The 24,712-nt window shown below is 52.6% G+C and overlaps 1 protein-coding gene across 1 annotated transcript in view; it reads left to right on the top strand.

Annotated features, from left to right (window-relative positions):
- Nucleotides 1-24,712, top strand: part of PPP2R1A (protein phosphatase 2 scaffold subunit Aalpha) — a 32,704-nt gene that overhangs the window by 6,942 nt on the left and 1,050 nt on the right. The window contains exons 2-13 of the mRNA XM_082368081.1: nucleotides 4,969-5,059; nucleotides 8,016-8,116; nucleotides 13,152-13,384; nucleotides 14,384-14,531; nucleotides 14,651-14,806; nucleotides 16,615-16,729; nucleotides 16,839-16,909; nucleotides 17,344-17,478; nucleotides 20,817-20,990; nucleotides 21,264-21,324; nucleotides 22,045-22,199; nucleotides 23,039-23,181. Of these exons, the coding sequence (XP_082224207.1) occupies nucleotides 4,969-5,059; nucleotides 8,016-8,116; nucleotides 13,152-13,384; nucleotides 14,384-14,531; nucleotides 14,651-14,806; nucleotides 16,615-16,729; nucleotides 16,839-16,909; nucleotides 17,344-17,478; nucleotides 20,817-20,990; nucleotides 21,264-21,324; nucleotides 22,045-22,199; nucleotides 23,039-23,181 (1,583 nt within the window). The remainder of the gene's footprint in view (nucleotides 1-4,968; nucleotides 5,060-8,015; nucleotides 8,117-13,151; nucleotides 13,385-14,383; nucleotides 14,532-14,650; nucleotides 14,807-16,614; nucleotides 16,730-16,838; nucleotides 16,910-17,343; nucleotides 17,479-20,816; nucleotides 20,991-21,263; nucleotides 21,325-22,044; nucleotides 22,200-23,038; nucleotides 23,182-24,712) is intronic.

The raw sequence follows: 24,712 nt of genomic DNA on the forward strand, positions 1-24,712 counted from the left end.
ATTTGAACTGTGCAGGTCCACTTATGCGGATTGTTTTCAGTAGTAAATACTACAGTGCTACATGATTTGCACTTGGTTGAATCCACAGATGTGAAACTTCAGATACGGAGGGACCACTATAAGTTATACTCAGGTTTTCAACTGGTGGGAGGTTTTCAACTGCACCCCTAACCCTCATGTTGTCCAAGGATCAGCTGCATATGTCGGAAGTGATGAGATAAGATGTATAGAGAGTGACGGGGGCGTGCTCGTTTACCCAGGGTAGTCATTGGTGAGGATTAAGCAGGGGCCTGAATGCAGTGAGAGGGGCCCTGGGCTGTCTGGGGGGAAGGATGTCTCAGGCTGAGAAAGCAGCAAGTCAGCAAGCGTGAAGACCTGGGCTGACAGTACGTTTGCATTTTAGTTACTGTCAAGGGAACCACTGTGACAGGAACCCAGGGAGCAAGAGGAGGGGGTGGGGAGTGAGAGTGGATCCGCGCATAGGGACCCCGTCATGTTGGGCCTTGTAGTCCATAGGAGGGCCTTCGGGTTTTACTCAGCTTGTGGAGGGAAGATGTACTACCTGTGGGCTCGTACTGTACGTGGTCATGTCAGGGAAGCTCCATGGATTGAACGTGATGTGGGTTTTAAAAAGTGAGTAGTTTTTCTGTGTGGATGTAGTGGTGGGAAGGGAGATTTTATTTATTATTTATTGTGTCTCGTGTATTAGCCTGAGGGCTCCTGGGGACGCAGGCAGCCCCAGCCCGTGGTGATAAGCGTGGCCATGGGACCATAGATGAGCATTGTGGTAGGTCTTGGTGGGGACACGTGTGGGGACAGTGCACAGTGAACTCTTATGGCTACAACGTGATGAAAGGACAGTAAAGGTTTCTTATTGATTTTAATAGCTGCTCTCTCAGGAACATTCCAGAGAACTCAACCAACAGTCATTTAAATAAGGGTTCACTTTTTCCTCATATAACAAGTTCAGCAGCTCAAGGATATCACAGAATTGGGTCAGAGTGTGCAGTTCTTTTGGTCTGCTTCGTGTGGTCACGAGATTGCTGCATCATCTGCTGTCTTTGCGTCCTCGCGGAAGCACCCTGAAAGCGGGGGCTGGCCGCAACAAGGAGATGGTTCTTGTCCTCCTCCCTTTGGTCAAAGAGGAAAATCTTTCCTGGAAGCTCCTTGGCCAGTTTGTCCTTACGTCTTTGTGTCCAGAACTAGGTCATTGACTGGGTTAGTTGGGATTAAGGTTGGCTGTAAATAATAGGAAAATTCTATAAATATATGAGACTTAAATGAGCTTGAAATTTATTTCTGACTCACAATCAAAAAGTCTGGTGGCAGTCCAAGCTGGTGTGACACTCTAGGTGTTAGGGTCCCAGGCTCTTACACATTGTTTTCTGTTTGGCCTCCATCCTGCCCTCCCCATTCTCAGGTTACCTCAAGGCCCCAAGATGGCTGCTGAAGCCCCAGCCATCATAACCCCATTCTAAACAGGAAGGAAGAATGAAGGATGTGACCCCATCTCCCCATAAGGACACTTCTAGAAGTCACACACACCACTCCCACTTGGATTTCACTGGCCAGACATTAGTCTCATGGTCATATCCAAATGCACAGGTGATTCAGAAATACCTTTACCGGGGGTTCATGTGCACAGATGAAAAACAGAGGTTATGAGCGGCAGTATAGCCCAGTGCAGGAGCTCTTAACCTGGGGCCCATCTGGCATTCAGGGCAGGTCCATGAATTTGGATGAGAAAAATAACATCTTTATTTTCACCAATCTCTAACTCAAATTTAACTTCTCTTCTATTATGAATTACATTTATACATAATAGCACATTATAGCGTATTATAAATAGTGTCAGCAAAACCTATGACTCCGTCCCCGGTGGTAACGATGACTCTTCAGAGCTCATTTCAGCTGTTGCAAATGCTTCTAGTGCCGTTTCTGCTCACCTCTGTTTCAAAGTTGTGGTCATTTAAAAACCTGCTGAGGGGTTCATAGCGCACCCCCCAGCTGAAAGACACCAGAAAACAGAAATACGAATTGATAGTGTTGGCTCAGGGCCAAGTGGCTGGGGTTCCAATCTTGCCACCGGAGAGCTGTGTGAGGTTTTGTTTTCTCTGCCACAAAATGGGTGATCCTGTGGTTACTTCACAGATGTTGTGAGGATCAAATGAGTGAAAACGTTGGCACCTAGAACACTGCCTGGCACCTAGTGAGTACCAAGGAAATGTTTGCAATTATTACTCTGTCCCTGTGAGAGAAGGGAAGAGAGACGTGGGTGGACAGCTAGCCAGCTGCTGCCCGTGTCCTTGAAACCTGAACGAAAATCGGCGTGCTGTCCACCGAGCGAGGTTGCCATGGCTGCCATTACTCTCCTTCCTCTGGTGCCAGGCTGTTCCCAGTATCATGTCACTTTGTACTCACAAAGTACAAAGGATAGGTATTATTACAGTCCCCCATTTCACAGATGAGAAAATTGAGACTCAAAAAGGTACAAAGGGTGGCCCAAGATCCCACAGCTAATGTGAAAAGCAGCTTCGCCTTGAACCCAGATAGTGTATCTAAAGCCCGCCCTGTTGCTGCCTTTCTTAAGTGTTCACGGTGCCATTTATGCTGAAGAAACCAGCAGCTGTTCTTAAAACCAAAACCGGAATCTCCAAAGACGGCAGTGGAAGGAAGGGGGCTCTCCACCATGGCAGAGTTGGCCTGGTTCTCCTGGGCCGGTTCCCTGGGCATCGTTCCTAAATGACAGTGTGATGCTGAGATTAATAAGAGTCAGGGCATCTGGCTTCTGGACACGGCTCTGCACCTTCCACCAAGTGACAGCTTCTCTGCATATCAGCGTGCTCGCCTTTAAAAGGGAGGGTTCTAGTAACACTGCCAGCCTCAGAGCACGGTTCTAAGGAGTGAATGTATTAATTATCCGTGTCAAGCACTTGAATGCTGCCAAGCACATAGTAAGCAATCAGTAAATGCTAGCGGCTGTTGTTACTGTCATTATGATTATCCCCTGCCAGCATCCTGTGCCCTGGCCCACGTGTACTTTTCCCTGTAGCCCAGCTGAGAGAAGAACACAGAGATTCAACTTGGAGGGGACAGAGAAACAGGCAACTAAGTCAATACTTACTCCGATATATTCTTGAGGAAAATTTCAGACATACAGAACATCGAAGGACTAGTACAAGGGCCAAAAAACTACAGCCTGTGGGCCAGATTCGGCCCCGCAGCCTTGCAGGTGTGGTTTTATTGGAATGCAGTCATGCCCACTTGCTTACATATGGTCTGGGTCTTTGGCTGTTTTTGTGCTACAGAGACACAGTTGAGTAGTTGAGATAGAGACCGAGTGGCCTGCAAAGCTGAAAATACTTACTTCCTGGCAATTTACAGAAAGTCTGCCCACCTCTAGACTGGTACAGTGGGCAGCTGTGTGCTTCTCGCTCAGACTCACTGAGGGTTCGTGTTCACCATGTTTAGTCGTTCATCTGTTTCTATAGGTCTGCCTTTACATACATTTAATTTGGGGCTAAAAATAAGATGCAGGCCTGTAGTCCTTAATCTGAAGATCCTTTTACTACCAGGATGGTGAGTGCTTGGACTACCTCAAGCCCAGGTGGTCCAAAAACCCAGTGACGGGGTATGAAAAGTGCGGTGTGTGTGTTTTTCTGAGGTGAGGCCACTGTAGCATTTCTTGAGGTTCTCATCATTGTGATTCCCAAAGAGAGTCTTAACCCCTTAAACCAGAGGGGATGCAGGACGCCAGTCACTTGCAGACCTCTTCGCAGCCGCGTGGGGCCTGGGAAAGAATAGGCTGAGGGAGCCCTTGCTGCTCTCCTTGACCTGGTCCCTCCTTATTCTTTCCTTCCTTCCGGGAGTGGGAGGAGGATTCCCGCTTGGCCTGGCGCGGCTTACTCACCCTTGAGGGCGTCGCCTTCCACTCACACACGAGCTCACTGCGTTCCGGCCGCAGCCCTGGGGGCTTGGCAGGAGCGGCCCTGTGGTCAGGATGGAGACACAGGAAGAGGGGTTTCCCAGTCGCACGGCCGCAGCTGGGCTTGGGTCTCAGCGCGCTCAGTGCTCGCTCAGGCAGGTTTCTGTGCCTCCGTGGTGGGGGAGAGGTGGCGCTACTCACGCTCCCGGGGCCGAGAGGGTCAAACGAGGTCCTAACGCAACAGACTGAGCCTGAGACCCGCTGTGTGTCAGCGGGGTGTGTGAGGTTCCGAGGGTCACCACAGCAAAGCATCACATCTTTGGTGGCTTAAAACAGCCAGAGTGTTCTCTCTCAGTTCCGGAGGCCAGAAGTCTGAGATCAAGGTGTCAGTAGTGTTGGATCCTTCGAGAGGCTGTGAGAAGAACTGTCTGAGCCTCTCCCCAAGCTTCTGGCTGCCGCCATTGTGGCATTGTTTGTTCTGTTATCACTGTTAGCCAGCAGTCCTGGTTACGGCCCCGCTCTACACCGTCTGAGCTGTGTGACCCTTGGAAGGGACTTTCGTTCCCTGAGCCCGTTTCCTCTTCTCTGCGGCAGGGCTTGTAACCCTCTGCTGGTTGTGAGCGTTAAATGAGGCAGTGCAAGTGAGCGCTTGGGCTGGGACTGGGCCCAGAGTAAGCTGGGGACGTGGCTGCCGCTGTTAGCGTCCAAGGCGCAGTGTGTTACTTAGCCTTGCTGAGCGCAGCAGGGGGCAAAAGCAGGGGGAGGGTGGGGACGGTGGGGAGGCGGGCGCGGTGGTCCTCCAAAGTGCCACGAGGGGTGTTGGCTCAGTGAGACCCAACGGATGCTTTTGCTGAGGCTGCCGCTGCCATTGTAATTTAAATGACTCAAGGTCACAGAGTGACTTGGTAGACTTGCCAAGTTAGTACTCAGCACCCCACACATGTTTAGGAGGCTTCCAGGGCCTGACTGGGTCCCGAGGTGTCAGACTCCCTTAAGTCTGGACTTGCTAACATTCTCCCTTCCTTTCCTTGTTCTCTCGTTAGCTTCGCCTCAACAGCATCAAGAAGCTGTCCACCATCGCCTTGGCCCTCGGGGTCGAAAGGACCCGCAGTGAGCTTCTGCCCTTCCTTACAGGTACGGGGGACTCCTGGGGCCCAGGTCGAGTGGGGGCTCCTGGGGGTGGTTCCTGCCAGGTAAGAGAAGCCCCTCTGGATTTAACAAGCTGTTTTTAAGTGCCGTGTGCTGGGTGCTGGGTGCTGGGCCTGGGGCAGGGACTGGTGAAAAGCGCTCTGGAGGCAGATAGAGCCAGCTTTGAATCGAAGCCCCAGTAGTTAGAAGCTGGTGACTTTAGGCGAGTTACCTCACTGTTCCGTAGAGTTCTTATGTGTAAAATGGGCATAGTCGACATGCGATGTAGCATTGATGTGAACATTCAATAATAATAATAACAGCTAACGCTTATTGTATATATACCATGTGCCCAGTGGTGTTCTAAACCCTTTCTTGTGAGGATTGAGTTCGTTCACATAGCGCTGTGCTCAGTAAATGTACACCACCATCGTTGTCCAAGTTAATCTCACAGTAACTCCTTAAGGTAGGTAAGACTGCTGCCCCCATTTTATAGATGAGGAAACCGAGGCGTGGAGAGGTGAGGTAATTTATTTGGTCCTACAGTTAGGAGGTGCCCCAGAGGGGATATTTATCAAGGCACGCTGGCTCCAAACTCGACAGTGTTGGGTAATGACTCAGCACAGACTTGGGCCCCAACTACCTGGGCTCAAATCCTAGCTCTACCACTTTCTAGCTGTGTGACCTTGGGCGAGATATTTCACATCTGCCCGCCTCTGATTCTTCACGTGTGAGAAGGGCATTAACAGTACCACCTAGTATGAAGATGAAATAAGACCCCCTGTGAAGTGCTCAGCATGTGGTAAGCGCTGCTCAGGTGTTAGCGATTAGGCAGTTCCTGCGCTCGCTCTCCTGTCTGTGAAGATGTACTTAAAGCGCTTGACACAGTGTCTGATACAGACTGGATCACCGGTGAATGGTAGATCCTCTGTTCCCATCACTCTTATTATGACTTCGTACTTCATACTAACTAAAATCGCCAGTAAAGGCTCAGAGTTAGCTGTGCTTTGTCCCTAGTGAAACTCTTTCATCTCTGATCCTCTCACTTCGGCCTAGTGATGGTGCTGGTGGGGGGGGGGGAGGCAGGGAGTCTCACCCCCTCATCATTTCACAGTGGGGGAGTTGAGGCTTGAGGGGATGTGCGGGGACTTGCCCACAGTCGCAGCTGATGACTGAGGAGCTCAGGGGTGTCTGCCTCTGGACACCACGTGGGGAGGAGGCATCTGCACACGTGACATTGAGCGGATGACCTCAAACCAGTGGCTTCCACTGGTGAACTGTGGGAGAGACTTGAAGGCTTTAGAACGCTGAGACCCGGATGGCCTCGGGGGCAAGGGGTACAGGGAGTGTGGTACGGCAGTGTAAAGCAGTGGCTGAAAAGTTGTAGAGAAAAGAGTTGGAAGGACCTGGGTGTGAAACCCTGCTGGGCACACGTGGCTAAGCCATCCCACCTCTCCCAGCCCCGGCTCCTTCTCCGCAGAGCGGGATAAAGCAGGCCCTAACTCACAGGGGGGCTGGAGGGTCCGGTGGTCCGCGCAGCACGTGCTTCTGGTAGCTCTTCGGTGGAGGTGGCGGGGAGGCTGCCTGGGGGGAAAGCCGGCAGGAGTGAGTGGCGAACGGAGCCAGGATTGAACGTGGCGCTTTGCCTGATGAGGGCCGCAGGGAGAGACGCAGGGGCAACGTTAGGGTGGAGGTTGGCAGGTCTGGGCCAGAGAGGCCGGGAGGGCAGTTGTGTAGAGGTGGGAAGGGTGGAGATCTGAGGTGCTGGCAGGTCCCGTATATTTGGCTTTCAGGGATGCAGCTTGGCCAAGGGGTCTGGACTGGGGGTTGAGTTGAGTAGGAGTTGAGGGTGTCCTAAGGTCTCCAGGAAAGGAACAGAGCAGGGAGGCGATCTGAGCCGTCCACAGGGGGAGCCGGCGAAACCGAGGCTGGGAGGGAGCCTGAGAGCAGGACACGCCAGAGCCACGCCGCCGGAGTTTACTAAAGCACTAACTCTCGTGCTGGGCCCCACGCTGAGCTCTTCACAGAAAGCAGTTATTTCCCCTCAGTCTCAGAACAACATTGTTGTTGGATTTGGGGGATGAGAAAAGAGTCTCAGGCCGGGTGAATTGCCACACACCCAGCCAACGGTAGAGCAGGATTTGAACCTACCACAGGATGGGCATATGCCTTACGTAAACTCAGGGAGCTGAGATGCCAGCCTAGACGCGAGGGATGCTAGCGTCTTCTGCCATAGTCGTTGCCATCGCCTCAGCGAAGGGAGGGTGGAGCTCGAGAAGGGCCTTTGGATTTAGGTGTTAGGACGGAGCAGTTCTCTCTGCGCACGATCATCCCTTCTTTCAGCAAAGTTGAGCGGATTGAGTGCCCACTGTGTTCATCTCTGGCAGAAGCTGGGGCACAGAGAGGAGCCAGTCCTGGACTCGGGTGATCATAGCTCGTGGTGAGGTCTCTGATAAGGGGGCCTGGTTGGGCAGTGAGCCTAGAGAAGGGACCTGACCTGTCTGGGTGGCATCCTGGAAATCTTCCAGGAAGCAGTAGCTAAGCCAAGTGTCGAAGGACAGAGAAGACTTTCTCAGGCTGAAGAGAGCGAAGTTCCTGGCAGCGAGAACAGTGCTGAGGGTAGAAGCAAAAAGAGCTCCCGTTTACCAGGCTCTGCACTTGTGCACATGGTCTTATTTGCTCCTCACTCTGACCGTCGCTGCGGGCGGAGGTGACTGGCACCATTTTACAGGTGTGGAAACTGGGATGCAGGGAGGTGGTCTCACTCCCCCAGCGTCCCACACCTAGTCACGGGCACTCTGCCACCTGCCCCCAGCCTCTGCCTTCATCTCTGCCCACCCCGCTGGAGGGCGGCTGCCAGTTTGAGGGAGCGGAGTGGAGCCTGCTTGTTCCCAGCTTGGGTTACTGAAGGCTGGGGTCATACGTGGGGTGGAACCGTCACCCCGTCTGTCTCGTCCCGCAGATACCATCTACGATGAGGATGAGGTCCTCCTGGCCCTGGCGGAGCAGCTGGGCACCTTCACCACTCTGGTCGGAGGCCCCGAGTACGTGCACTGCCTGCTGGTGAGTCTGGAAGGTGGGGAAGGCCCCTGCCTGCCCCTGGCAGGGTCAGACCCATGGTCCTGGCAGCCAGGGCGGGGAGGGGAGAGTGCAGGAGAGGCTGGGGTCATCTTCTCGGAACAGCTGGGCCTTGGACATTCACTTTAATCCAGCAAGTCAGCAGTGACATTTAATACATCAGCACGAAAACGCGGGTGTCTTCCTTACCGTTGACTGGGCGTGCCTGACCAGCGCCAGGCCCCCCCTGGCACTCCACGCGTGAGGCTTTCAGTTTGGAGTTAGGCTGGGTTCTTCCACTGATTGCTGTGTGACTTGTAAGTTACTTAACCTCTCTGTGCTGTACTTCCCTTATCTGTAGAGGGAGAGTCATTAAAACTTACCTAGAGAATCGACTCAGGAAGCCCTTAGCACAGCACTTGGCGTGTAGTGAGTGCTCACAGATCTTAGCTCCGTTGTCATGAATGCCATATGTTGTGAGGTCGTGTCCACCCTTTGGGGTAGAGACAGCCGCCTGGAGCAACGAGAGGTTCCGCGTCGAAGGTCGCACGGCTAGCGAGTGGCAGAGCTGGGGTTCCAGGTGTGTCCGGTTGACTCTCCCCCAGGCCCCACCCACTTCCTGCCTGTGTGACCCTGTGCTGGGTGATGGCTGGGGACAGAGATGGTCAGATACTGATAGCAGCTGCTGTTTGGGAGAAGAGAAGGGAGGAAGTGCTCCAGTCCTGTGACCTGGGTTGAAAGAACCTTGGAGGTTGCTCAGTTTTCACTGTTCTTCAGAGCCGTGGAACAGCTCTGCCTCCTTTTTTTTCCTCCCAATAATTCTTTCATGGTTCCTGAAGGCATGTTATCATACTCTGGCATCTGCACTTGATGGTGTTTTACAGTTACTGTCAGCAGGCTTTGTTCCTTTTAGTGGTATGTGAAATAATGTGCTTCTTATTGGGGTCTTGGATTTGAGCAAATATGGTCATTTGTTTTCTTCCAAACACGCATTAAGCATTAACTCTAAGAAACTGTGATAATTATCATTAGAGTCTGGTATCCTGTCTCTCATCTGAGTGCACATGTATAATTTGTATATGTACACACAGAAGATTGTATGTGAATGAGGTCATTTCATACATTTTATACAGAACAGGACTGCTTAACACCAGGAACGTGGTGAGGCCCCTGGACCTACCTGAAAGGGGTCCCTTGAACTCCATGGAACTGTCTGCAGCCCGTGGTGTTTATCAGTCTTTCTGAGGAGAGAATTAATAGCTTTCAGCAGCTTCTCAGAGGACTCAGGAGCAGAGAACACTGTTGAGTACCCCACAGCTTCAACCAGAGCCACAGGCCTGCAGACAAACGGCTGGAACCCGGGGTCCTTCCCCTGCCGAGTCAGGGTCTTCCGCTGATCATTCCCAATGAGGGAAGCCCCTGTCACCCCATGCTTCTGTTTGGGGAGCAGTCCCGTGTGACCTCTGGGACTGGTGTCCATGAGGATCCTCTGGGCCAGGCAACACCGGGAACCCGCAGGCAAGTCAGGTCAGGATAGCTTCAGCTCACTCAGCACCTGCAGCGTGTGTTCTCAGTGCCTCGTGTACAGTAACGCATTGTGTCCTGCAGCGACCCTGTGAGACTCGTGCTGGTGTCCCTTCACAGATGAGGAAACCGAGGCACAAGCTGGGCAGAGGCAGAGCCAGGGTTTGAACCCAGGCCCCCAACTCGTCGCCACTACCACTCTTCTGTACCATCTTCAGAGGGCTCCTGGTTGCCCCACAGGCTGATCCAAGCTGGAAAAAAGGGAAACCAGGGGCCCTTAGAACCCAGAAGAGGCGGCTAATCTGGGTTAGATGGGATGGGGGAGCTGTCGAGGAGGAGCTCCTGGAGGAGGTGGAGTTTGACAAGTTATGGGAAACGGCTCTTTTGCAACCTGTTCATTCCATGAACATGAGCAAGGCCTGTGGGCTCCGGGAACCCAGAGGTGTGTCAGACCCGATCCCGGCCCTTGTTCTCTGCAGTGTGAGTGAGATGGAATTTCACAGAGATCCGTGTAGCTATAGTGTGAGGATTTTTTCTGTATCAGCAGCTCTTAACCCTTTTGGAATCATGGGTCCCTTAGATGAAAACTCCAGGCCCGCTCCTCAAACGAGTGTAGATGATTTTAGGAGGTTCACGCCTTTCCCCCTCCTCGGGTTTGAGAGCCCCACCCTCCATCGCACAGAGGCCTCATGGCAATGGGTCTTCGTTATGCAAAAGCATCATTTGGGGTTTCCTCAATGTGCACCTTCCTGGGCCCTGCCCCCAGAGTCTGATTCTTTAGGTCTGTGCTGGGAGAGGCCTCCTGGGTGATCCTGCTGTGGGTGGTCTGGGAACCACACTGTGAGAACCTCTCCCTGCAGTAACCCACTGGGGCAGAGGCCCTTGGGTGATGTAACTACTGCTTAGCCTTGGTCCCCACCCCAGGCCTCTGTGATCGTGACAGGTTACCATAAGTTCCACTTACAGTCACTTGCTAAGTATTAATCAATTATTAATCAATATTTACTGAGTGACTCTAAGTGGAAGATTGAGTGCCTCCTGTGTGCCAGCCTGGGTAGTGGGAAAAGAAGGAAATAAGAGGAAACCGGTCCCTGCAGGACCCGTGACACCACGTCTGCAGCCACACCTCTGTGAGCCAGCCGTGCGCCCAGAACCCTACGACAGCGTGTCCCTGTGACACAGGCCGCACGCTGAGGATCCCCAGGCAGGCATGGCATCACGGTTTCCTTTTGCATCATTGCCCCCTCCCTCCCTCCCATGGCTGTGTTGGGTCCCCGCCACTGCACGCAGGCCCTCTCCATCTGCGGAGAGCGCGAGCCACTCTGCACCGTGGTGCGCGGGCCTCTCATTGCAGTGGCCTCTCCTATTGCGGAGCACAGGCTCTAGGCGCGCGGGCTTCAATAGTTGTAGCGCGCGGGCTTCAATAGTTGTAGCGCGCGGGCTTCAATAGTTGTAGCGCGCGGGCTTCAATAGTTGTAGCACGTGGGCTCAGTAGTTATGGCTCGCGGGTTCTAGAGCGCAGGCTCAGTAGTTGTGGCACACAGGCTTAGTTGCTCCGCGGCATGTGGGATCTTCCCGGACCAGGGCTCAAACCCGTGTCCCCTGCATTGGCAGGCGGATTCTCAACCACTGCGCCACCAGGGAAGCCCCCATTGCTACCTTTTTAAAATGAGTTTTTAAAAATTCTGTTTTTGATTTTTTTTATCATGGTAAATTATAAATAATATTTACCATTTTTAAGTGTACTTTTCCGTGGTGTTAAGTACATTCACGTTGTGGTGCAGCCATCACTATTCATCTCCAGAACTTTCTCATCTTCCCCAAAGAAACTCTGTACTCATTAACCAGTGACCCCCAAGCCCCTTACCCCAGCCCCCAGCAACCACCATTCCACTTTCTGTCTCTGTGGATCTGACTACAGACATACGTCAGAGATATTGTGGGTTTGGTCCCAGACTACCATAGTAAAGTGAATGCTGCAATAAAACGAGTCACATGAATTGTTTTGTTTCCTAGTACATATAAAAGCTATGGTTACACTTTAGTCTATTAAATGTGCAATAGCGTTCTGTCAAAAAAAGGCACATAGACCTTAGTTAATACTTTCTCGCTAAAGAATACTAACCGTCATCTGAGCCTGCAGCGAGTTGTAGTCTTTTTGCAATAGTAACGTGAAAGGTCACTGACCGCAGGTCACCGTAACAAGTACATTAATAATGAAAAAGTTTGAAATACTGCGAGAATTACCAGAATGTGACACAGACTTGAAGTGAGCAAATGCTGTTGGAAAAATGACGTTGATAGACTTGGTAGACGCCACAGACCTTCAGTTTGTAAAACAATGCAGCATCTGCAAAGTGCAGTAAAGTGAAGCACAATAAAACGAGGTGTAAAAAAAAAAAAAAAAAAAAAAAAAACGAGGTGTGCCTGTGCTCTGGACACCTCACATAAAGGAATCATTCAGTATGGAGTCTTTTGCCACTGGCTAATTTCATTTAGCATAATGTCTTCAAGGTTCATCCATGTTGGCGCATGTGTTAAATGAGGTTTTTTTCACAGATAAGAACCTGCCCCTTTTGGCTGCTTTTGGGAAACCAGATTTGCTTTTACCAGCCATGTTTCCCCGTGGTGACAGCTGACAGAGCTGGAAAGCAGCTGTACTCCCTAGACTGTATGCTCTCCAGTTTGCCCCAGTCTGTGCCTCGGTTGTCCCCACCTGTCACCTTTGCCCATTGCTTCAATTCTGTTCCCTGCATGGGCCCTGGAAGCGTTTCCATTTATCATTTCTTTCTACTTTCTTTACCTGTCAGGGCAGGTTGGACTTCAGACCGCAGACCTCCACATCTTTGTTTGAACAGATTAGGGTAAATTGAGTCTCCCTTCATTAGGTCAGTAATTCCCGAGTTGCTGCCCTGTGCCGAGAGGTCTGCTGGGGTCGGGGGACGTGGTGGTGAGCCAGTCAGATGTCCGTGAAGGAACGGGATCCCTCCAGGCCTCACAGAACAGACCCGCGAGAGTCACGAGCCTCAGAGTTCCCCGTGTCAGAAACCACACCTTTGCTTCTCAGCCCTTTGGAGGTTCTGGAGCCAGCAGCCTGGTTTAGATCCTGGCTTGTGGCCTTTATGCTCGGGCAAGTTTCTTAGCCTGTCTGTGCCTCAGTTTCCTCTTCATAGGACCTGCTTCCTAGGATTCAGTGAGTTAGAACCAGTGCCCACCTAGAGTCGTGGCCCTGCTCAGAACACGTAGTAAATAGATGTTCCAGTCAACATCAGTGACGATTCCTGCACTTTGAGAAGCTGGTGACAGTTGTGGCCCTCCTCAGAAAGGGACGTGTGTAACTTTGAGGTGTGTGGACCCCACCGAAGCGCCTTCAGGGACCTGTGAATGAGGTTCTCCAGGGAAGGCAGGCTGGGTGCAGGCTGGCTTGGGGGTCAGGGAAGGCCTGTTGGAGGCGCTGAGCAGCGTGGATGGGGCGGGGGGAGGGCGCTGGCCGGTGACCTCGTGCTCTGCCCCCCAGCCACCCCTGGAGTCGCTGGCCACGGTGGAGGAGACGGTGGTGCGGGACAAGGCGGTGGAGTCCCTGCGGGCCATCTCGCACGAGCACTCGCCCTCCGACCTGGAGGCCCACTTCGTGCCGCTCGTGAAGCGGCTGGCGGGCGGCGACTGGTTCACCTCCCGCACGTCGGCCTGCGGCCTCTTCTCCGTCTGCTACCCCCGCGTGTCCAGTGCCGTCAAGGCGGAGCTTCGACAGTGAGTCCCCTGGCAAGACCCAGCCTCCTCTGCTTGGTCCCCTTCTCTCAAGCCTCGGCCCCCTCTAGGCCCATCTGGGGCCCAGAGGCCCCTGAGCTCTTCCAGCCCCCACTCCCCTCTGCCCACCCCTCAGAGACGTGGTGTCTGGACACAGCCGGGTGTGAACCCAGGTGCTGCCTCTTGGTCATTGAGGAAGTGGAGATAATGATGGTTCTTCCTCCCACTGGTTAGTGTGAGGATTTAAAAGAATTGCTACATATAAAATGCTTGGAACAGAGTCTGATACACAGAAGCCCTCAACAGTGATGTGTGATGCTATCTTAGGCCTGTTTCCGGTTGGCAGATAGGAGGCCTCCTCCTCCACTACCCTTCTCCCCTTTGGCTTGATACCCCAGGGAATTGCTTGCATGTAAGACTTGGCTTCCAGAAGAATCAGTGAAAATATTTTTAACTGGATTAAAATTTTCCATTAACGTGTGTTTCCCCTCCCTCTGGACTTTTGTCCATCCACCATCTTCGTGAACCATTGAGCAGCAAGCCCAGGCCCTGAGCCATCACTCCTGCCAGAATACTGGTTTACAGCTGCCTGCAGGCACTTAGAGGGCTGCATGTGCCCCCGTGCATCTCTAACTGGAGCAGTCACTGCTGGAAGGGAAAATCTTTGAGTAGCCTCAGCCCAGCACCTTAGCCAAGCAATTTTATGTGGTCATGATAATATAATCAGTACCTACCATTCACTATAGACTTACGTGCAGAAAGGCTGCTGATTGTTTCCTGCACCTTGTCTCATTTAAACCTCACAGCGACCCAGTAGGGTGGGGACTGTTACCAGCTCCATTGTGTAGGGCTGGGAAGATTCAGAGGCCGTCGCTCGCCCAGGGTCACCCAGGCACAGCCAGGAACTGCGTGACTGCAGAGTCCGTGCTCGCCCTCCGTGGTGTTGCCTGTTGCCTTGGCATCCCAGGGGCCCCTCCTCCTGAGCCCCATCCCAACCCCCAGGTACTTCCGGAACCTGTGCTCAGATGACACCCCCATGGTGCGGCGGGCCGCAGCCTCCAAGCTGGGGGAGTTCGCCAAGGTGCTGGAGCTGGACAACGTCAAGAGCGAGATCATCCCCATGTTCTCCAACCTGGCCTCTGACGAGCAGGTGGGGTCTGCGCCGCAGCGCTCTCCTCTGTCTGCCTCCCGTGGACCCTGAGTCTGACAGGGAGCCCCAGGGCTGATGGCGCCTCTGCTGCCCTCCCCTTGTTCCCGTCCTCTCCTCAGGACTCGGTGCGGCTGCTAGCGGTGGAGGCGTGTGTGAACATCGCCCAGCTCCTGCCCCAGGAGGATCTGGAGGCCCTGGTGATGCCCACCCTGCGCCAGGCTGCTGAGGACAAGTCCTGGCGCGTCCGGTACATGGTGGCCGACAAGTTCACAGAGGTACGGGAGGGGGCTGTTGGCAGCGTCTCACAGATGGGGGCACTGAGGCCTCAGGCAAAGCGGAGGGCCCACATACAGGAGCTGGGGTTTAGTGAAGCCCAGGGGAATCGTCGGGTGTTTAAGCAGTAAGGTCTCGGTAATCATCCATTTGGATCTCACTTCACTTGCCAACCCTGATTGAAGGGTTCTGAGGCCAGCTTAAGGTTCTGTGGGAGAGAACCACAGGAGCAGAGAAAGGGTAGCATGTATGTGTTCCTGACCTAATCGAACTTTATCTCCTTTTACAAAAGGGAAGACATAGTCTGTTTGCTGGGGCTGCTGTGGCAGAGTACCACAGGCTGGGTGGTACTTTATTTCCCCACCGGTTCTGGAGGCTAGAAGTCCAAAATCAAAGTGTCAGCAGGGGTGGTTTTTCTGAGACTTCGTTCCTTGGTTGTAGATGGGTGTCTTTAATTGTGTGTCTGTGTTCTCATCTCCTCCTCTTATAAGGACTTTAGTCATTTTGGATTAGGGCTCACCCTAATGACCTTATTTTACCTTATGACCTCTTTAAAGACCCTGTCTTCAAGTACAGTCACATTCTGAGGTTCCAGGGAGGTGTGGGGTGTGTTAGGACTTCAGTGTATGAATTTCAGGGGAGATACAGTCCAGCCCCATAACACAGCCCAGAGGTTAGACTGGTCAGAGTGACACCATCAGGCGGGCAGAACAGGGACAAGATGCCACGTGTCCCAGGACAGTGCTCTTTCCACAGAAGTCTCAGTTTGCTTATCCCACAAACAGGTTTATTGAGCACCAGCTCTTTGCTGGGCATTGGGGGTACGGTGAGTTCAGTACATCCCTGGCCTTCAGGGAACAGACAGCCTGAAGGGGGAGACCAGCTGAGACAGGGGGAAATGTAATGTTAAAGTGTGACAGGTGCGGGCTGGCGGGTGTCCCCCGGCCTGGAAGCACTGAGGCAGGTTCTGGAAGATGAGTGGGTGAGGGCTGGGGTAGGGACAGTGTCTGGCGTGGGCAGCGGACCCTGGGCGGTGAGGGCAAGTACGAGCAAGGACATTTGGGACTGGCTTTGGGGGGAGGGGACCCTGGAGAGATGGGCACCGGGCCCCCGGGGTCCTCACCTCTCCCCTTAGTCAGGAACTGCCCTGTCTCCCCCCAGGCCTCCAGAAGCGGCGCTCCAGCAGGACCCGTGCGCCTCTTGCCTGGTGTCATGAGATGCGGAGGGCCTAGCGTGCCTGCTTCCCGCTTGACCTTTAGTATTTCATCTTAATTACAAAAGTCACACGGGCTCTGGTAGCCGATCTTAGAGCACACAGAAATATTTAAATCAAAAAGTGAGAGCCAACGCGCATCATTAGACTGTTTTTGGATCACGTAACAGAAAGCCCAGCCCTGAACAGCCTGAACAGGAAGGAGATCCGTGGCCATTTCTAATGCAGACAACAATGCTGTGCAGCAGTTCCCTCGTGGTTTGAGGAGACACAGGCTCAGAGACGTACAGGCACTCCCCCAGGGTCACACAGGGGGCAAGTGAGAGCAAGAATTCGAGCCAGGCACTTGGACTCCAGGGCCGTGCTCGGGACCACTGCACTACCCAGCCCAACTCGGCACCATACAAGGAAACCAAGGCTCAGAGAGGCTCCGAGACTTGGCCAAGGTCACCCCCATGGCCCTGGCGTTACATCTCAGTAGTGATTCCAAGGGCTGTTTTTGCCCCATCCCTGGTGCCTTTATCTTTGATTTTGTTCTCATTCACTTAGAATACCTGCCAAGCCCTTTGACCCCCCCCTGACCTTCCCTTTCTGCAGCTCCAGAAAGCAGTGGGGCCTGAGATCACCAAGACGGACCTGGTCCCTGCCTTCCAGAACCTGATGAAAGACTGTGAGGCCGAGGTGAGGGCCGCAGCCTCCCACAAGGTCAAAGGTTGGTGCTGGCGACCAGGACACAGTAAGCGGGTGGGTGTCCGGGAGGCTGAAGGCAGAGCTAGGACATCGGGTCTTACCTCCCGCCACCTCCCTTTCCCTGCCCACAGAATTCTGTGAAAATCTCTCAGCTGACTGTCGGGAGAATGTGATCATGACGCAGATCTTGCCCTGCATCAAGGTAACGGGGAATTTGGTGGGAGGAACAGAGCAGATCTGAGCCTTCCGGAAAGAAGGGATGGAGATTGGGCCTTAGGGGCAGCCAGGTGCAAACCGAGTTCCCCGCCTTCCGGGACCAGGCGGTCTTGGGTTTGGAGCAATTAGGAGCCCTGAGTGCAGGCAAAGTCGGCTGAACGTGGAGGTGGGGAGTGCGTCCCCCTCGAAGCTCAATGGATCTCCTCACCCAGAGAGCTTTGGGATTGGGGTGAAAGCTGCTGGCAACAGGGGTCGTTGAACTCTAGGCAGGCCGGACATGTACGGACCTGCAATTCCCCGTGTACACTAAGCCTGCCCTGGATTGAGATGGCGAGAGCAGGCTGTGTCTCAGGGCTTCTTAGGAGTTGGAGTCTTCTTGGCCACTGACCCTGTGGCTCCCCCATTCCTTCTCCCTCCCAGGAGCTGGTGTCAGACGCCAACCAACACGTCAAGTCGGCCCTGGCCTCAGTCATCATGGGCCTCTCTCCCATCCTGGGCAAAGACAACACCATCGAGCACCTCCTGCCCCTCTTCCTGGCTCAGCTGAAGGATGAGGTACGGGCACCGGGAAGGCTCTGTGCTCTGGCTGTGACAGGTGGGGCAGCTGCTTTCCCGGCTTCGCCAGGATCTCCAGCAAACACCCAGGTTGCCAAGGAGTTGAATGTTTGTGGGCATGATGGACTGCACGTTAGCTTATTTGTTTATTAGGCGTTTGTTTTGCAAATTCTGTACTAGTCCTTTTTTCCTGGGCACTACGGATTCCAAGAAAAAAAAAACAAAAGAACGAGACACTTTTGGTCCTCAAGGACCTTCAGAGACTGGCAGTGGAGAGGGACAGATGGGCAGTCCCGTGATGCCCTGATCATACAGGTGCTGTGATACATTCCTGGTGATCAGAGTTCAGGCTAAGGTGCTGTAATAGAGACGCCAAAATACAGCGGCTTAAATAAGGTGGAGCATTATCTCTCTCACAACAGTCCAGAGGTGGGGTGGACCTACACTGGGGGGTTGGCCCTGCTGACCTGGGCACTCTGGGTCTGAGGTGGCTGAAGGGAGAGGGCACCGACCAGCAGCAGGCCCAGTCCTCTCAAGAGTAAGACCCCAAGGAGGGTACCCGTCCTGTCTGTTCACACCCCGTTGGCCAGAGCCAGTCACGCGACCGACCTCACCTAGCTGTTTATTTGGCTTGGAGCACAGAAGATGAGAGCGAGCACCGGGCGATGGCTGGAGAGGCCGTGGGGTGACAGCCGGGGGAGGAGTGTGGACTTGGCGCTGAGGTGGGGGAGGTGGAGCAGATCTGGGTGTTAGGAAGGAACCCTGAGACTGGTGTCGAGGACGGATGCAAGTGCTGCGGCCCGAAGAGCTGCAAGGAGCCCCGACTGGAGGCTGCTGCTGGAGTCTGGGCGAGGGGCTGCGGCTGCAGGGGTGCGGCTGGTTTCGAGAGGCAGGAGGGGCCGTGCCGGGGCCTGGGGGCTCGCAGGCTCCCCGGTGTTTGCCTTGGTGGTGACTGGGCAGATGGTGATACCACAGGCCGCTGTGGGACCTGTTAGTGTAACTTCTGTGTTCGCAGAGGCCTCACCCTGATGTACATGCACGTGCACACGAGCGTGCGCACACCACACACAGGGCACACGTATGCAGTGCTCTAGGAAGTTGAAGGGGACATTGTAACAGTTCATTTCTTCACATGTGAGTCCCCTGCTGTGCACACCCCTCCCCCAGTTATGACAGTTGAGGCTTTTATAATCATAGGATATAATGTCCTTTTAAGAAAAAATAAGTAAGCTTAAAATTAAATCATTTATGTTATTTATGTAAACAGTGTTTCATGAACATTTGCAGCAGCTGTATCTAGTGGAAGATTCAAACGAATGTAACAGAAAAAGAGTGAAACTAACAAGTTGATGAGCCCTGGGACAGTTCCTTCCCTCTCCCTGTCTCCCTGAGTATCCTTGGCTTTAGGAAGAAACACATTAATCCAGTGAAGGGGAGGGAAGTTGTGTTGGCTCTGAGAGTCTTCTTCAGCTCTTAGACTAGGTAGTAGGAAATTGGCTGTCTTTCATTCCTAAAGGAGACTCTATTATTTTTGAAAAGCGGGACTTACGTGCTTTTCTCAAAGGATTTGTTGGAGAGGCCTTTTGGGAAATCTCACTTTGGAGCCAGCAGCTGAGGCTGTCTTGTCTTTTCAGCGGTTGCCATTACTCTTCTTCATTGCTTGCTGGGTCTTAGTCCCCATGGCCACCCTTAGCTCCAGTGATTTGCCTGAACAACCTTCGGAACTCAGAAAAGCTGTTATGCTCATGGTCACTGTTGATTACAGGGAAAGGATACAGATTAATATCAGCAAAGGAAGAAGGTGCATGAGACCAGGCGCCAGTTTCCAGTTATCTTCTCCCAGTGGAGTTACGCGTAGTGCGTTTAATTCTCCCAGCCCCAGCGTGTGACAGCACGTGAGGAGACTGCCAACTAGGGAAGCCCGCCGAGCCGTGGTTTCCAGGGTTTTTGTTGGGGGTTGGTCACGTAGGCATGGAATGGAGCCGTTCGCATGGCTGACCTTAGGTTACTCTGTCTCCAGCCCCTGTAGAGGTCAAGCTGATGCCACATGGCCCAAGGTCCTCACCATAAATCACATTATTAGCGTACTCTCTCTGGCATGGCCCAAGGCCCCCAGGTAAACAAAGACCCTTTATCAGGTTGGATATTCCAGGTGCTTAGAGATCGTCTCCCAGGGGCTGGTCAAGGGCCAGTCCTTTGGAATGTGCCGAGTTTGAACAGCCTAGACCTGTCCAGTTAAGCCTTTACTGCACACTTGCTTATCTGGTTCACTGGTTCATTTCAGTGCTTGCTTCCTTACCCCACAGCTCCCAGAGGGAGACATAGAAAAAACTAACTGTGGTGTCTGCCATCCAGGAATATATGATGTTGGACAAGGAATTAATTGTGTTTATGTGCCTTTTCTTAAAAGTTGCTTCAAAGGTTTTTAGAAGCAGATGGGGGCACAGATTTCCCTGCTATCCTAAGGTAGAGCGTTCTTATGAAGTCGCTCTTGTAAGTCGAAATGGTGTAGAGCAAAGAAGCAGTTTTTTTCTCTCATAAAAGCAAAAATTCTCTTTGAGTGTCTTTTGGTTAGCAAAAGCAGGCACCAGTGTAGGTCTTTCATAAACTCAAAGTGGTGTAAAGCGAACTTTCGAAAAGTGGGGGATACCTGCATATGTGCACATGTTGTAAGTCAGAGCTCATAATATTGGTAGTCACCTAGTGGTTCAAAAATATTTCTTTATTCCTTCGTTTTTTTCTTTCAGCTGATGTATTGAGCACCTACTATGGTCCAGAAACTCTTCTGGGTACTGGAGACATAAGGATAAATGAGATGTGCTCCTTGCAGAGCTCAAAGACTAGCAGAAAGAGTAAAAGTAACAGAAATGATAAAAGTACTAAACTCCCACGTGCCAGGCCCTTTGTGGATCAGGCCGTTCAGTAGCCTCAACCACCCTTTGGGATTAGATGGCCGTTTCCGTGTCACAGATTGATACCCAGAACCGTTAAGTCCCTTGCCAGAGGGCTCCCAGCTAGCAAACGGCAGAGTTGGGATTATTATCTTGTCTGTTTTTCCCAGGGTACCATGTTTTTGCACTGTGGTTCCTGCAAATTCTTCAGAAGGACTAAACATTTTTTGTGCTGCTATGATGAGATTTGAAAAGCTGTTCCATCCATGTTGCTTGCTTTGTGTGTGCTTTTAATGTGTCCCCAGGGTGGCGAGCTGGGCTTGGGCAGTGGTAGTCTGCCCTGCAGAGATGTTTATTATACGAGGTTGGTGTGGTTGAGCTCTGCTCGCCCTGCCCTGGGCTCTGTGTGCACTGCCTTCTCTGAGAACCCTCCTCTCCTCTCCTCAGTGCCCGGAGGTGCGGCTGAACATCATCTCCAACCTGGACTGCGTGAACGAGGTGATCGGCATCCGGCAGCTGTCCCAGTCCCTGCTTCCCGCCATTGTGGAGCTGGCTGAGGACGCCAAGTGGCGAGTGCGGCTGGCCATCATTGAGTACATGCCTCTGCTGGCTGGACAGCTGGTGAGCGCGGAGGCCTGGTGCCAGGCACGCTGCCCTGGGAGGGGTGGACGGTGGACCCGGGGGCCGTGAGGACTGTCCGGGGAGTCGGAGGAAGGTACACAGGGGAAATAGGGCCTTATAAGATGGATAGAATTAAATGAGAGAGGGGAGAGAAAAAAGCCCCTCAGGTGAAGCTGAGCAGTGTCCCGGCTGCTTGGGGTGGCTGTGGTTTCCCTGCGGTTTGCTGGAAACTACCCAGTCTCCCGTGATCCCGTACTTCCTTGTCTTCTGCAGGGGGTGGAGTTCTTTGATGAGAAACTCAACTCCTTGTGCATGGCCTGGCTTGTCGATCATGGTGAGTACTTCTGGTATCTCTGGGAGGAGACTGGGGCTCCAGGAAGGGTGCAGGGGTGGATTGTCTGGGGCAGGCGGGGGGAGCGGGGGAGGCTAGAGTCACTCTCGCATGCTGTCGGTTGCTCACGTGGACCAGCTCCCTTGCTTTTTGGAGTCCCAGAGAAGTGCAGGGGTAGGAGGCGGACATAACAGGTCACCCAGCGGCTGCCTGCTACAGTCGAGAGTCCTAGGGCCACCAAGCAGACAGCCTGGCTTTCAATCCCACCTCCTGGCTGTCGAAGCTTAAGCAAGTCACTTGCCGTCTTTCAGCCCACGCTCATTCTGTGAAACATGGGACTTCTCATCCCAGTCTTTCAAGGCCGTTGTGAGAACTGCTCATTGTTTTCACTAAGAGTGGCAAAAATAAAAGTTAACATTTTTCTGTAACAGGCAGGCTCCATTCCATGTGCTAAGTACTAAATCATTTGCTTGGGCAAATCCCTTCTCAGAGCCTCAGTCTGCCCGTCTGTATCTCGGAGCTCTTGAGGAGGAGGTACTGCGTGGAAAGAAAACCCTACATTTAGCACACAGCAAGCCCTTTCTTTCTCTTGGAGTTTCTTGGTTCGTACGTGGCCCGGTACCTAGCGCTGCTCGGTAGGCGGTAGTGAGTGTGACTGCGACTCCCCACCCGAGTCAGTCCTTCACCTCTGAATCACCGCCCCCTCCCCTCATCCTTCTGCAGTCTATGCCATCCGCGAGGCGGCCACCAGCAACCTGAAGAAACTGGTGGAGAAGTTTGGGAAGGAGTGGGCCCATGCTACTATCATCCCCAAGGTCTTGGCCATGTCTGGGGACCCCAACTACCTGCACCGCATGACTACGCTCTTCTGCATCAATGTGAGCGCGCCCACCTGCCTCCGGCCTGTCCCTGAGGGATGGCGAGTACCTAGGAGAGGAGGAATGGCAGAGGGTCCTCAGGGGAGAAACCTGGCTTGGGGGTGGGGAAGTGATGGCATCTGGGGTTGCAGGGGTGAGTCCTTGGGGAACTGCAGGCCAGAGGTTGGGGCTCTCCAGTTGGAGTCACAGGGCCTCTGGGGGTGGGGACCTGCGTTGTGGGAGGCCCAGGACTAGGGAGACGTGGCCTCTCGGAACAGTGATGGCCAAACCTTTCTGAGCACCCTCTCCTTCCCCACAAAATGTGTATATATCTATTTATGATACAGTGGTTCAATGTGCAGTTTATAGAATCAGATCTGCTTTTTAATTCTAGCTCTGCCATATATTAGCTATATTTAATCACTTAAATAAACCATACACATAACTAGAAATTAAAGGGTAGGATTTCAAAACTAACATAACTAAGTGTTCTGATAATTTCTTCCCATGCCTCACTTTGGAGACCACTGCACTAAGGAAGGGATCCCAGGGGTCAGGAATCAAGTCCCATCCCAGGAGGATGAAGGGGAGTCTGAGGGTGGGGAGACGGGATGGGACAGTGTGGGCTGGGAGTTTACAGGGCAGGGAGACGGTGGTGTTAGGAGGGTGTTAGGGGAAATGGGAGCTTCCAGAGCATAAACTACCCTCAGCGTGGGCGAATCTGGGCTCAGGGCTCCCCCTGTTGCTCAGCTTCGCCCTCTGGCCTGACGCTCACCAGGGTGGCCTGGTCAGAAAGGGAGAGAGATGGGAGTTAGCCGTGAACTTTGGGTGGTCACCCTCTGCTGCCCACTGACCTCCAGGTGCTGTCCGAGGTCTGTGGGCAGGACATCACCACCAAGCACATGCTGCCCACGGTGCTGCGTATGGCTGGGGACCCCGTCGCCAATGTCCGCTTCAACGTGGCCAAGTCCCTACAGAAGATAGGGCCCATCCTGGACAACAGGTGAGGCCTGGGCCCTCCTTCACACACCAGCAGCGCTGGTTTGGGGCATCTTAATCTTTGACTTTTGAAGGTAGAGCTTAGGGTTTGAGGCCCAGCACTGCTGTTTGCTCGCTCTGTGACCTCGAGGTCTTAGTTTCTTCAAATGTAGAATGAGAATTCACATGACCTGCCTCACATAGTGGGAGGGGGTGAGAAGGTGGCAGTTCTATATAATAGCAACAAATCATTAGAAAATAAAATTAACAAATGTGTGTGTGTGTGTAATTTACAATTGCACCAAAACCATCAAATACCAAGTAATAAATTTAATGAAAGATGTGTAATACCTCTAGTGAAAACTATGAAATGTTGCTTTGAGAAATTAAAGAAGACGTACATAATATTCATGGATGGGATGGTTCCCCAGACTCAAAAGTTTAGTATAATCTCAGTTGATCTCAGCAGGTTCTTTGTTGAAAAATTGACAAGTAGATTCTGGAATTAACGTGAAAATGCAAAGATCTGGAATAAGCAAGGTGATCCTAAAGAATAACAGAGTTGGAAGACTTATCCTACCAGACACCAAGACTTAACTATGATGCCACAGTAATTAAAAAGTGAGGTGTTGGCACAATAATATTCAAATAGCTCAACGGCACAGAATTGAGGGCACAGAAACAGACCCTCGTGTATACCACAGCCGCTGCTACTGCAGTTCAGTGGGGGAAATGGATCGCTATGTCAGAATGGCTAAACTAAAAAAGCTCAGTGGCGCAAGTGTTGGTGAAGAACTCTCTGGTGTTGGTAGACGGCTGGAACTCTCATATCTTGCCGGTGGGGCTGTAAATAATAAATGGGCCTAATCATTGAAAATTGGTGGAGCTGAGTGAAGCTAATGAGACGTACACCCCGTGAGCTGGCGTGGCTTCTCCCGGGTGTGTCCTCTCCCGGGTGTGTCCTCTCCCGGGTGTATCCTCTCCCGGGTGTATATCCAAGAGAAAGGAGTGCTTGCTTCTAACAAAAGAATGTTCATGGTAGCTTTATTCATATTAGCCATGAAGTGGAAACAGTGCAAGTGCCCATCGACAGTATAGTGGATAAGTTGTGGTTTATTCATATGGTAGGAGACTGTATTTAGCAATAAAAAGACTCCTTCCTGCTGTATGCAGCAACCTAGGTGACTCTCAGAGACTCACCTGTGTGAGAAGCCAGGCCCAAGAAAACCTATCCTGGGATTCCATTCATATCAACTTCAAAAATGGAGAAAGGGGCATGTAGGTGATGGAAATGAGAATAGTGGTTATATTGGGGGGGAGGGGGAGCTCTGTGAACTGGAGGGGACATGTGACACCTGCACCTCTGACTTCTGTCTCTGTCCACGACACAGCTTCGTACCTTTAGTTTCTCTCTGAAGTCCACCTTCGTTTCCCCAAACAACTGAGTGTCGGTGCAGATGCATTTCCCTGGGCCCCTTACCTCCCTGGGCTCCTGTAGGGCCAAGTCCCTTCCTTGTGGCACTTGCCTCTCCTGTTACTCATCATCAGTTTGGTCT

Source organism: Balaenoptera borealis (assembly GCF_965194805.1).
Source record: "Balaenoptera borealis genome assembly, chromosome: 19".
NCBI classification, from domain to species: domain Eukaryota; kingdom Metazoa; phylum Chordata; class Mammalia; order Artiodactyla; family Balaenopteridae; genus Balaenoptera; species Balaenoptera borealis.